The following is a 12,830-nucleotide window of genomic DNA, read 5'->3' on the forward strand; positions in this document are numbered from 1 at the left end:
GAGAATACAGTGCATTCTGCCCTTTCACGGGCGGCTTGAGAAAATGGCCTGGATTTTTCTACTCCGTCTCCCTTCAACATCAGTCAGAGCCTGATCGTGACTGTGGGACTGGGGTGGCTTAGATCCGAGCCTCAGAAATAGGGATTAAACTAAATGCACTTGAACAGCTCGGGATTCTTTCTGTCTTCCCAGATCTGTGCTAATCCCAATGTGCCTCAATCCAGTTCATTCATAGCCCCTCTGGTTTGCCCTGGGCATAGGGCATTCTCTGGGGTGAGCTTTAGAGATAGGTTTGGGGCGGGCAAAGGCGGCATGTTCAGAAGAATTGCTTCTTGTGCTCCTGAAGGTCTGCTAGTCACCAGTCTTTTGTATTTTTTCCAAACTCCTTAAATCTTCAGGGCATTTTAGACTTGCAGAGAGCAGACCCAAGAAAGTGTTCTAGCACATCCCACAGGCAACTAGGAATAAAGGTATTAGCCAGAACCTCGTGCTTTTAAGACTTTATTCAAGAAACGGACATACGAGCTTCCCTGGAATGCCAAGACATCATTCAGGGTTTTAGACTGAGCAAGTGAACACAGGGCAAGTGGGCAAGGGGTGCTGGGGAAGGAAGCAAATGATCCAGATTGCCACAAAAATGCCACTTCTCCAAATGCCGCAGCGGCCGTTGCCAAAGAACGAAACACTCTCTTCCCGTTGCGGGTTGGTCTGAGCCCCTCCTTCTGTGGTCCCTGCTCCTCCAACCTACCTCAGAGAAGCCCTCAACCTCCCAGACCACTGCGCCCCCTTCAGGGTCTGGTGGGTCCCCAGTGCCACCCGAGTTAAAGAATGCGTCCCACAGACAGACAGGCCTCTGGCCAAGAGGGGTCCTTCTCACCAATGCCTGCAGCGTCCACACGTGCCACAGGGAGGGGGTTTGCCTGCAACTGGGGAGGCTTCTAGGACATGGGACTCGGGGGGCTAAAACTGGGAAGGTCCTGGGCAAACCAGGTCAGAGTGACCACCCCAAATGTGTAGCTTTTGTTGTTTCTTTAATGGTGGTAAAATATATGTATATTATATAAAATTACCATTTTAACCATTTTTAAGTGTACAATTCATTAGGTACATTCACAGCCGTTACCGTCCATCTTCAGAAGGGCTTTCTTCTTCCCCAGCTGCAACTTTGTCCCCAGTAAACACTCACTGCCCATTCTCCTATCCCCCCAGCCCCTGGCAACCCCCATTCGGTTTTCTGTCTCTGTGAGTTTGACTACTTAGGTACTTCATGTAAGTGGAATTGTAAAGTCCTTGTGCCTTTTGTGGAAGGCTTCTCTCACTAATATATCATCCTCAAGGTCCCCCATATGTCAAGATGGCGGAGTGACACGCCACTGTACGGACAGGCCATGTTTTGTCTATCTGTACTTCCATCGATGGACACACGGGTTACTCTCACCTTTCGTCTCTTGTGACTAATGCTGCCATGGACACGAGTATACAAGTCAATATTCAAGCCCCAGCTTTCAATTCTTGCAGGGAGATACCCAGAAGAGGCATTGCTGGATCATATGGCAATACTATGTTTCATTTTTTGAGGAACTGCCTCCACATCAGTTTACTGCAACGTTGGCTTTGACCCCACCCCACCCAGAGGCAGGAGTCAGCCTGTCTTCGAACTCCCCCTGAGACTCGGCCACAGAGACCTCCCAGCAGAGCGCTCTCCCATGAGGTCCTTCCATGAATTTCCTCGGCTGGCCATCCCTGCATTGGCTCCAGCCAAGCACCCCTGTTGCTACGAGGCCACCGATCGGCCACCTTCTCCTTCATGTGCTTCCTCACCCGGTAGGAACACGCCCTGTCACCACCACACACTGACATTTCTCCCCCTTTCACCAAGTACTCTGCCCTAATTACAGGATTAGTGCAATTGTAGGCACTCTTCCAAGGATCCAGCAGGCGCCTTTATTCTGCAGGAACAACAGGCCACCCTAGGAAGGGGAACTAGAAATCAGCACGTCCTACAGGAGTCTGCCAGGGAGAGCATTAACCCACACTGAGAGTTGAGTCACCAGGACCAGGCTTTAGGGCCAGCATCTCAGTTGCTTTAATAAAGTCTTGAAAGTGGAAGGTTCTGGCCAGTTTCTATGGTCTGCACCTTGGCACAGAGAGAAAGAGCTTGAAGGATGAACCTCTTACCTCTGTTTGACTGGCAGCGATCAGCTCATGTGGCTACCACTTATTATCTACTATGCTTCTCATAGTCCTTGGAGTAGACAGCATCTCTTCTCTCTAGATGAAGACACAAGTTCAGGCAGTGTTAGTGACTCACCCAAAGCCACACAGCTAGTGAGGAGGGGGCTCCACTGGAACCCAGAGTCTAACCCCAGAGCAATGGGTTTCCCACTTTTACTGCTTCTGGGACCCAGCCCACCTCCAGATCAGCGGAAGCCATGGAGAGGCCCCCAGCTCTGGGCTCTGATATGTTCCGAGGGCACCACACCCCGGCTGGCCAATCCTGGACAGTCCCTTAAACTTCTCTAAGCTGGTTTCCTCATCTGGAACACAGATCGAAATACCTCTCATCTAGAGCTGTGAGCAGATGCGGTGAAGTAATACGTGTCAAATGCACCTGACAGTAGGTGGCAGAAGATAGGGTGTGAGGTCATTGCTGCCTGGGTGCCTCCTTGGCAGAGAAGAAAGAAAAAGGCAGGAGGGCCTCCATCCCCAGCCCAGGCCCCATCCCAGCTCTCCCACCTTCCTCGGGAGCTGGCATTCTTCCAACTCACAGCAAACAGGAGCAGCAAAGACTTATGTTCACTGAACATTTCTGAAAAGATTAAAATCTAAAAAGCCTCTTAGCTCTATGAACCTTGTGGACATGATGCTAAGTGCAATAAGCCAGTCACAAAAGGACAGATTCTGTATGATTCCACTTATATAAGGCACATGGAGCAGTCAAATTCATAGAGACAGAAAGTGAAATGGTGGTGGTTTTGGGGGGAGGGGGAGGGGGAGTTTAATGGGGACAGAGTTTCAGTTTGACAAGATGAAGAGGTCTGCAGGTGGATGGTGGGGATGGTTGCGTATCAATGAGAATGTGCTTAATGTCACTGAACTGCACACTTAACAGTAATGAAGATGGTAAAAATTTTATGTTCTGTGTATTTTACCACAACAAAAAAAAAATTCGGGGGGGGGGTCACCTGCACATTTTGCTTAGGTTTTTTTTTAGCTGTGGGAGCTCATTTCTGTATGGATTTGGTCTGATGACAGCAGAGTTACATTTTAAGAGGTGGGGGGCTCAAATTAATGTTTAAGGCACAGAATCACCCTTGGAAAATCCCTTAGTGAGTGAGAATAGGGCCAACACGGCAGGTTTTCCCTGTGGTGTTGGAACACTGTTTCTCTGAGCATCAGATGCAGCGGCTGATTTACATTCAGGGATCATAACAAAAGATATGCTCTGAGTGACTCCTAGGGCAGCTATTCACACTGAGGCGCCCTCAGAACCAGGGTCTGCTGGGAAAAGAGCAGGTTCCCAGTCTCCCTCCTGGTGCTTTGGGGCACCAACAAGCAGAATGGCCAGAATCCTCAGCCCCGTTGGAAGTGTGGTCTTATTTCTCTTCTTTCCCTCATGCAGAGTTGAATGAATCCAAGCTGAATGAGTGTGTGAAGTGGCCCTACCAAGGTGGCCTTTGTCAGTCAAAGAGAACTGGACACGTGCCTTACACTAACCCCTCTTTCCAGCTAACTCTGATGGAATTTCAACCCTAAATTGTTCTCTGACCTCTGACTGGATCTGTTGGCCACAGAAAAGTAGACCTCTTCCCCCACCAGGCACCCCTGCAGGCCATATCTCACAGATGCTCCCAGACACCTGCTCAAACCTGAAATTCTCCAACTTTAAAGGATCTTTTCAGACCTAAGATCCAATTCTTGGGACCAAAATTCAAACCTAAACCATGAAGTTCCCATCTTTTCAAAGAGCTCTATCTTCAAATTATAAAATACCCCCAGAGAAGTGGTTCAATCAAGACTCCTCAAAGACCCTATTAGATAAAGCAATGGGTATGAGCTGGCATTGTCTTTCAGACAAATTTGACCACCATCTCCTTCACAAGGGTTTTAGACAACACCTAGCTCACTTCCAGGCATGACTAAGGGCTCCATAACAAATGAATGAATGACCAACTGCCCTGGGATGAGCCTGCCATCATTAATTTGGTGCTATTCTAAATCAATAGAATATTCTTAAAGATTTATTTATTTATTTTAGAGAGAGAGAGAGCAGGGGTGGGGGCAGAGGGAGAGGGAGAGACTCTCAAGCAGACTCCCCATTGAGCGTGGATTCCAGGACCCCGAGACCATGACCGTAGCCAAAATCAAAGTTAGATGCTTAACCGACTACGCCACCCAGGCGCACCAATATAATTTCTGATTGGCAATAAATTTGGGTTTTTATGCCCAAGGATTGAGAAGAAACTAAAAAACTGGGGGCTATGAACTTTAATCCCAATTTTGCCATTAAATACTTTGCTGATCTCCGTGCAAGATTTTTTATCATGATTTTTCTCATCTGCAAAAATGGAAAGAAAAGGGACTTGTAGAAATACATTAAAAAATGAAAGAGAAAAAAAAGAACAATAAAATGCTTACCGGTGAAGTCACTTATTTTTCTACCAGGCAATGCACTGAATTCCAAACCTTAACAGGGGAAAAGTGAGACCGAGACCATTTGTGTTCAGTTGCATAACAATGGAAAGAGTCCCTCTGGGATCTCATGGTTAATTTCTCCACGTCAGTTTGGTTCCAAGCACCAGGTGAAGGACGTGGCTGAGCTTGAAGACACAAAACTGTGAAAACAATAACCCTTTGCAATGACAGAAAGAGTAAACAGTGAGAAGGAATCAAATATCGTGTCAAGTAGGAGGAGCTGAGGACCTGTCTTAGTGACAAAGTGTTGTTACTGGAAAGGGCTCTGTGCTGGGAGACTGAGATCCTGTGAGCTCCAATCCCCATCTCTGTCATGGCACAACTGTGAAACTGAGAACGCACTGACACTCTTCCAGACTTGTAAACTACTCAGCCAAGCTGCCCTGCTAATCCTTCGGGGCTGGCTGTTCAGTACTAACAAAGTTAGCACACAGATGAATTTTGGAAACTGTAAAGATGTTAGACCAGGTGTGGGGTTATTATCACTTCGCTTCCTCAATAGAAAAAAAACACTGAGGCACTGAAAAGATCATGCGCCTTTTGTTAGTTCACTGAGCAGGGACTAACTCCATATCCCCGCTACTCAACAGTACCTGAAGAGGCAGGACTTCCTTGTCGGTGGCTTGGGCTCCGGAGTCTGATTGTCTGGGTTTCTCATCTCAGCTCTGCCATTTATACCCTTTGTGATTTGACACAGTGACTGATTTCGTGAGCTTCTGCCTCTTCATCTCTAACTTGTGGATGATGATGGTGATATTACTTAACAGAGTTGCAGTGAAGAGTAACTGTAGCATGTTGATATACCCGTTATAGACCGAATCTTTGTGCCCCACCCTCCAAATTCATATGTTGAAGCCCTTACCCCCAGTGTGATGGTATTTGGAGGTGGGCCTTTGGGAAGTAATTAGATTTTGAGGTCATAAGAGTGGGGCCCCCATCATGAGATTAATGTTCCTATGAAAAGAAAAGAAAGCTAAGCTTTCTCTCTCCATCATGTGGGGATACAGCAAGAAGATGGCCATTTGCGAGCCAGGAGAAGGTCCTCAGTAAGAATATAATCAGCCCACCCCTTGATCTTGAACTTCTTGACCACAAGAACTATGAAAAATAAATGTCTATTGGTTAAGCTTCCCAATCTGTGGTTTTATACGGCAGCCTGAGAAGACTAATACATACCTGAAGAGCTTAGAACAGTGCCTGGTTCATAGTAAAACATTCAGTAAATATTAGCATATATTTACATATTTATTTGGCTTTTTTGAAACTTTATTAAGAAATATTACAGGCAGGGGCGCCTGGGTGGCTCAGTGTGTTCAGGGTCCAACTCTTGGCTTCGGCTCAAGTCATGATCTCATGGTCATGAGCTCCAAGTAGGGCTTAGCGGGGAGTCGGCTTGAGGATTCTCTCTCCCTCTCCCTCCGCCCCTACTCCTGCTTGCTCTCTCTCTCTCAAATAAAATCTTTAAAAAATATATTGGAGGTATTCTAAAATGTTTAAAGGCTTAAAGAATGATCTAACAGTATACCCACCACCCAACATAAGGTATAAAACATTACCCATACAGCTGAAGCCCCCGTAAACCTTCCCCAACCACCTTCTTTCCTTCCCACCCAGCGGTAATCATGCTCCTGAATTTGGCACTTACCACTCCCGTGCGTTCCTTTATACTCTTACTCCACCTGTATGTATCTGTAAACAATGAGACTGAATCTTTAAGCCAGGACTGGCATGTGCCTCTTCCAGAAGGATTTAGGCATAGTATCTAGCCTAGCACAAAGTATTGTTTGGGAAACCCATCTGTCCCCATTCATCATCTTGCTGTGTGTGTCTTTTCACCTTCCTGAGCAGGGAATGTGCCAATATCTCCAGGTGGACCAACTGATGATGCAAGCCATTAATTAGGTCTCCTATCAGCGGGTCTGTGTTTGTCAGAGGCTATGGAACTACAACCCCCAGCCCAGCTCTTTGCTGATGCCTCCCCTCCTCCCTTCCAGATGGAGATGCGGCTGCAGGACCAGCAGCTGGCCAGACAGCTCATGCGCCTGCGCAGTGACATCAACAAGCTGAAGATCGAGCAGACCTGTGACCTGCACAGGAGGATGCTCAACGATGCCACCTACGAGCTGGAGGAACGGGACGAGCTGTCTGATCTCTTCTGCGACTCCCCGCTCGCCTCCTCCTTCAGTCTCTCCACCCCACTCAAGCTCATTGGAGTCACCAAGATGAACATCAACTCCCGGAGGTTCTCTCTGTGCTGAGAAGCCCTAGAAGGGGGCGGAGGGACCAGAGCAGAGTGTCTGGGAGGCGGGGAGGGGGCATGGGAAGGGCGTTGAGGCTGCGTTACCCTGAGTGGGTCTCCCCAGAGGCAGGACTTCCCTGTGGCTGGTGAACCGTGGGCCCTCAGACCCACGGCAGGTGCTCTGTCAGGGGGCCCCGACTGTGGAGCCCCACAACCCTCTGACTGTCCGTGACCCAAAGTGTTCTGCAGAAGGGCCGCTCCATCCAGATCTTCAATGAGACCTGGCTCCCAGCATGACACGTCTCCATCCTCCCCTCACTGACCCCCCATTCCTGTTTCCCGGAATCACTGGTGCTATGATCTGGGATCCCAAAGGGGGGCCCCCAAACACTGTGATTCTTGCAGAAAGCTTCCCCAAGGGCACTGAGCATCCAGGGAGCAGGTGATTAGGTATGTCAGGTGAGCCCATCTGCTGTTGCTGTCTTCTAAGTACGGGCTCAAATTCATCATAGACAGGTGACTCAGCAGCCCTGACAGGGACCCACCAGGAAAGGAAAACCAGGAGCAACGACAAAGTGGAGCTCGGGACCGCAGGCCCTACAGCCGCCGGGAGCGCCTCTGCTGGGCAGCTGGTCCAGGCTGTGGTCACTCTTAGACCTCGGCACTACTGGTGTTACGTCAATTGTTTTCAGCGCGTGCCAGGACACCCGGGCAGCGTGGGCGGGGCAAACACAGATACCCTCTCTGTTGCCTGCCCTGGCTGCACACCCCAATCCCAGTCTCCAAAGAGCCCCTTTGCCGCCACCCTGCACCTCCAGGGGAGTGCCCGAGTGACTAGGCAAATCTGTCCGTGGATTTCCCATCACTGAATTCTCCTGGTGGCATCACCTTTGTCCCCTTCTTGCCCCACCCCGCCCCCCCAGAAAGACTCGAGGGAGCTCGGGAGCTCACCCTGAGCCTCCTCTGACATTCTGTGCCTGATTTAAATCACTAGTTTTAATTGAATCAGACTGTTACTAATCTGTTGCTAACTTGTTCACAACTGTTTGATTTTTGTCCACATGGTGATGCCAGTTGGGTAGGTCAAGTTCAGTAGTTTAGGATTTGATTTGAAAAGGTTCTCCCTACCGACAAGCATGAGGCTCAGCAAGGTGAGGACTGAGACCTCAACAGCGAGGAAAGTTAGCCTCGTGGAATGCCACGTGGTGCAAGTTCTCCCCCCAGCTGGGAGTACCTTTTGACGTCATCTAGTTCAAGCCTTCTTGTTCATAAAGGAGTAAAGTGAAACCAGGGAAAGAGGATGACTTCCCTCAGACTACACGGCTCCTTAGTGGCTACTATCAACAGGTTAAATCATTATTAAGAATGCCTAGACAGATCACGTATCAATGAACTTGAACCCCAAAGACGGTCCTAATGTTTTGCCAAACCCACAAACTGCCAAGCCCTCTCCTCTCCACCTCACGCAGCCCCAACATGTACCTCTCACTTTGCAATTCAGAATATTTGGGTCCAACTCAGAGCAATGCCTGGAAAGTGGACCCACAGAACACGTATTACCAATCACACTTCCATGGTCGGAGTAAGGTGTCCTGATGTTCTTTCATGTTTCATCCTCTCGTATAGTCTCACTGGGGCCCGTGCACACTTCACACACACACACACACACACACACACACACACACACACCCTGACCCACACTGGGAAGGTTGTTTTTCTTTTATGGGCTGGCAGTGCGAGGACGTGAATGAATGGTCCCTAGTTAGAAAAGAACTTGGTCTTTTCCTTGTGATTTCAAAGAGCCAGAGGCTTTATGCTTCCTTTGCAAAAGGTGTAACAACGTAGATAAGAGGTGTTTTCTGCCTGACTCTGAGCAGTGACTGAGGACCAGAGGACTGGTCCACAGAAGAGACCTGGGTGGGCTGCCAGACCTTTTAGACCTGCTCCCCCTGAGGCAGGAAGGGAGGGGTATTTTCTTGACCCCGAGCTGTCTCTCCTCAGGGATTCTGTACGAGGACTGCCAAGTCCTACTGAGGTATTCTCGCCAGTCTTCTCTGAGATACGTCCTTGAGATGGCAGGGGTCAGGGTGGCCTCCACACGCCACCTGCTCTGGAGAGGCACAGAGGTACACATACACCCACACAGGAAAGCCCATTCCATCTTCTGAAAATAATGCCAAATTGGCTTTTTTTTTTTTTTTCCTTTCTAGAAATCAGTCATTACAGGAATTGAAAAAATTGGATTCAACTGAAGTGGCTTTAGTTGATTTTGTCGATCCAATTGAATTGGTGTCAACCTCGGCAATTTAGTTGTCCAGCTCACGTAATGTCCCCTTCCTTTCTTTGTTCTCTGAGAGCAAACTGAGATCGAGGCACACTTTTTGGAATAGGTTAGACATCTCAGCTCTTTTGCTTAGTTCACCCCCGAGAGAATTTAATTTGGGGATGAGGATGGAGGAGAAAGAAGGGACCAGAGATGAGAGTGGAGGGGGGTAGCCTGGGTGCGTCTCCTTACTCATCATCCAGTGTCTGTTAGCTCCCTTATTCCCACAGGGAACACAAATAACTCCGCACGTCAGCTCCCTGTTGTAAAGTCCCTGCTATGGGGGCTCAAGCGATGTCTATGGGTCCCCTGCCACCTAACCTGTGTTGCCAGCATCCTGGGGCCACCTTCTGGCCCACCACGTGTACACAATACTGTTTGTAGTTTAACTCATCATCTGCCCATCTCTGTGTCACCCCCAAGGACCGCGGGTGTAAACCACGAGGTCTCCATTGACTCGCCATGCACGGCAGTGTGTGGTGCCTTCATGGACTCAGCAGAGATCACAGAGGCCCGGGGAGCCTGGGGAGGCTTGTGAGGGCCTGGGCCGGCCCCGGGGCCTCCTCCCTGTAGCAATATCAAGTGCTATTACATAATCGATGGACAATTTATAATCTTATTTTTTATGACTCTTTGTTTCTATATTGCTGTTAGAAGAAGTGAAATAAAAATATTTCAAAAGAAGATACTATATAAGGGGGAGAAATTTGTTTTCTTTTACCTCATTCCTATTATAGCACACAGAGAAAGAAAGAGAAAGAGAGAGGGAGAAGAGAGGGAGGAAGGGAGGAAAGATGGGTTTGGGATTTACTTTGGGACATGCTTTGGGACAGACTTTGGAGGTAAAGCCAACAAGATACACCAACAGCTTGGATGTGGAGTGTGAAGCAAATGGAGGAATGAAGAACCACCCTCTGGCCGGCAGCTGGATGGAGGGAGTGCCATTTACTGAGATGAAGATGCTTTGAGGGGAGCATGATTGGGGCAGAGGGGCAAGACCAGTAGCTATGTCTCAAGCATGATACATTTAAATGTCTATTAGACATCCCAGAGGGGAATGAGTAAGTGGTTGGCTATAGGGACCTGGACTTCAGGAAAAGGCCAGTGTTGGAGACATAAATTTGGGATTCTGGATTTGGGTATTTGGATTATAGTAAAAGCACCATGCCTATATAAATTCCTCAAGGAAGAGAGAGAGGACATAAGAGAAAGGCGCTAAGTACCACGTCCTGAGACTCTGACTTCTAGAGGTCTGGAGACCGAATGGAAGGTGATGAGCAGACTTTGGGGGGAGCAGAAGTGACCTTTCAAGGCTGGTGCAGCTTCTCCATTCAGGGACACAGCCTGACACTACGCTAGCTGCCCGGTGGCCCTAGCCAAGGGTATTCCTCCGGGACTGGTGACATCGGTCACCACAGTGGATTCCAGATCCTCCTGCAGATCTTACCTAGCTTATTTAGAAAGGGGATTTTGAACTCTGTTGACAACATTCCCTTTGGCTTCTCAGCAGGAGCAGAACCCTGTCCCCCCTCCTGACTCTCCGGCAACCAGACGGGCACTGGCAGCGCGGGCAGACTCCCCGGGCCAGCTTCACAGAGGGCACCCCCCCCATCACTCCCCTGCCTCTCCGCTTCTCCACACAGCGATGGCTAAAATGCTAAGAAAGGATGACTTGCCAGAGAGCATCCAGGGTCCCAAGGCAAACCTGAGTGAGGGAACGACAAGCCAGCCTCCTCATCTCCCCCTGCGGGGCCTCGCCTCCCCAGGCTGCCGGCCTGGGCACCCAGGGAAGGGTCCACCTGCCGCACGGTGAGTCTCACCTGGAAGGGTGGCATGGGGCGGGGGCCGAACAACCCTGTCCATCCTGTCCCACCTGTACCAGTCAGGGTTGGGGCAGGAAGGAGGAAGTGGCTGCCAGCATTCCAGGAGGGGAAGGACCTGACACAATGAATTGGGGGCTACAGAATCATTGGAAGGGTCTGGAAGTGGTGGCTAGGAGAGGTCATCCTGAAAGTGCGCTGGATTTCAGCAGGCTCGGCAGGTGCCCTCGGCCGGGAAATAATGGTCTCACACGCTGTCATGGGCTTGACTGTGTCCCCTCAAAATTCAAACATTGAAGTCTCGGTGCCCCGTAGCTCAGAATATGACTGTATTTAGAGATAGGGCCTTGAAAGAGGTAATTTAGGTAAAGTGAGGTCACTAGCCTGGGGCCCAATCCAAAAGGACTGGTGTCCTTACGGGAAGAGGACATCGATTGGGACACAGACACACTCACAGGGAAGACCGTATGAGGACACAAGGAGAAGGCGGCTGTCTGCAAGCCGAGGGGAGAGGCCTCAGGAGACCCCCCCCCCCCCGCGATACCCTGGTCCCAGACTTGCTGCCTCCAGCACTATGAGACAGCACATGGCTGTAACTGAGGCCACAGGTCTGGGGGACATGGTATGGCTCCAGCAGACTAAGACCCTTGCTGTTCCTCTTTATCTCCCCCTTCCTCTAGCCCTGGCCCTTGCAGCTTGCACCTGGAAGTGATTCACATCACTTCTGCCCACATTTCTTTGGCCAGAACAAGTCACATGGCCCCACCAATCCTCCAGTGGGGGAGGAAGTGCAAGCTTACCACATGCCCAGTGCGGAGGAGAAGTGGAATGTTCGGGACCAGCGTAGGAATGGCCACACCCATCATTCTTCCCCACGTCACCCTGAGCCACCTGCAAAACCCCATCGGCCTGTAACCCTAAGGACACCTTGGCCAGCAGACTCGAAGCGCTGGGACAGGCACCTGGGAGTGGGGTCGAGAAGAAAAGATGAGAACTTCTGTGAATATCTTTCATCTCTTTCTTTCTATCTTCAGTATGTTTTAAATGGGCATAATGCATTGGTACAGTAATACATTTTGTGAAGTGTGAATCTGTCGGGGGTGGGGGCATATGCACAAAACTTCTTACCAATGGAGCGCAACATCAAGCACGTGGGCCTTAGCCTGCAGACACTGGTCCTGGATCTTACCCTGCTGCCCAACACTAGACTGGGCCACACGGGACTCAGGGATCAGTGCTTTTCTCCCGAGAGGCCATACAGGGATGTCCTGTGACAAAGGTCCCTCTGTGGACACCAGCAGCTGGTCACTGCACTGGAGTCCTTTGGTAAAAGATACAGCATTCCTTCCAGTTAGTTCTGGGCTCTGCGCCCCTTGGCCACAGAGCAGAAAACAGAGGTGGGAGAGGAAGGATAGGGAGGAAGAGAGAGGGGAAAGGGGGAGAGGCCAAGAAAGAAGGCACAAGAGAAAGCGAAAGAGGGGAGGATTTTCTAAAGCGAAGAGTTGGCACCAAGTCAGAGAACATGAAATCCCCTCCCCTTCCTGCACTGAATCCCCCACCTTTTTAATAAGGTCCTGGTCGATTCTTAGAACAGGGCCCAGAAATCATGGTTTTGGAGATTGAGTCCTGGGGGGCAGGCATGGATCCAAGGCCCATCAGCCAGAGGAATTGCCAGGCACCCCACAGCCTCTCAGAGTCCACACCCCAGCTGGAGCAAAGCGGCTGGTCTCAGGGCTTGCTCTTCCTGTCTGCC

At 49.9% G+C, this 12,830-nt stretch overlaps 1 protein-coding gene across 2 annotated transcripts in view; it reads left to right on the top strand.

Annotated features, from left to right (window-relative positions):
- FAM167A (family with sequence similarity 167 member A) overlaps window positions 1–12,147 on the top strand; it is a 44,572-nt gene extending 32,425 nt beyond the window's left edge. The window contains exons 4-6 of one of the 2 annotated variants that reach the window (XR_013446579.1): window positions 6,690–6,937; window positions 10,765–11,066; window positions 11,758–12,147. Coding sequence is in view for 1 of the 2 variants with exons in the window: in XM_036092330.2 (XP_035948223.1) it covers window positions 6,690–6,953 (264 nt within the window). In the remaining variant the exon portion in view is untranslated. Of the gene's footprint in view, window positions 1–6,689; window positions 9,954–10,764; window positions 11,067–11,757 lie in introns of those variants that run through there. The other variant, XM_036092330.2, reaches the window with a different exon arrangement.
- Window positions 12,148–12,830: the final 683 nt, after the last annotated feature.

The sequence above is a fragment of the Halichoerus grypus genome, chromosome 3 (genome assembly GCF_964656455.1).
Source record: "Halichoerus grypus chromosome 3, mHalGry1.hap1.1, whole genome shotgun sequence".
Lineage (NCBI taxonomy): Eukaryota > Metazoa > Chordata > Mammalia > Carnivora > Phocidae > Halichoerus > Halichoerus grypus.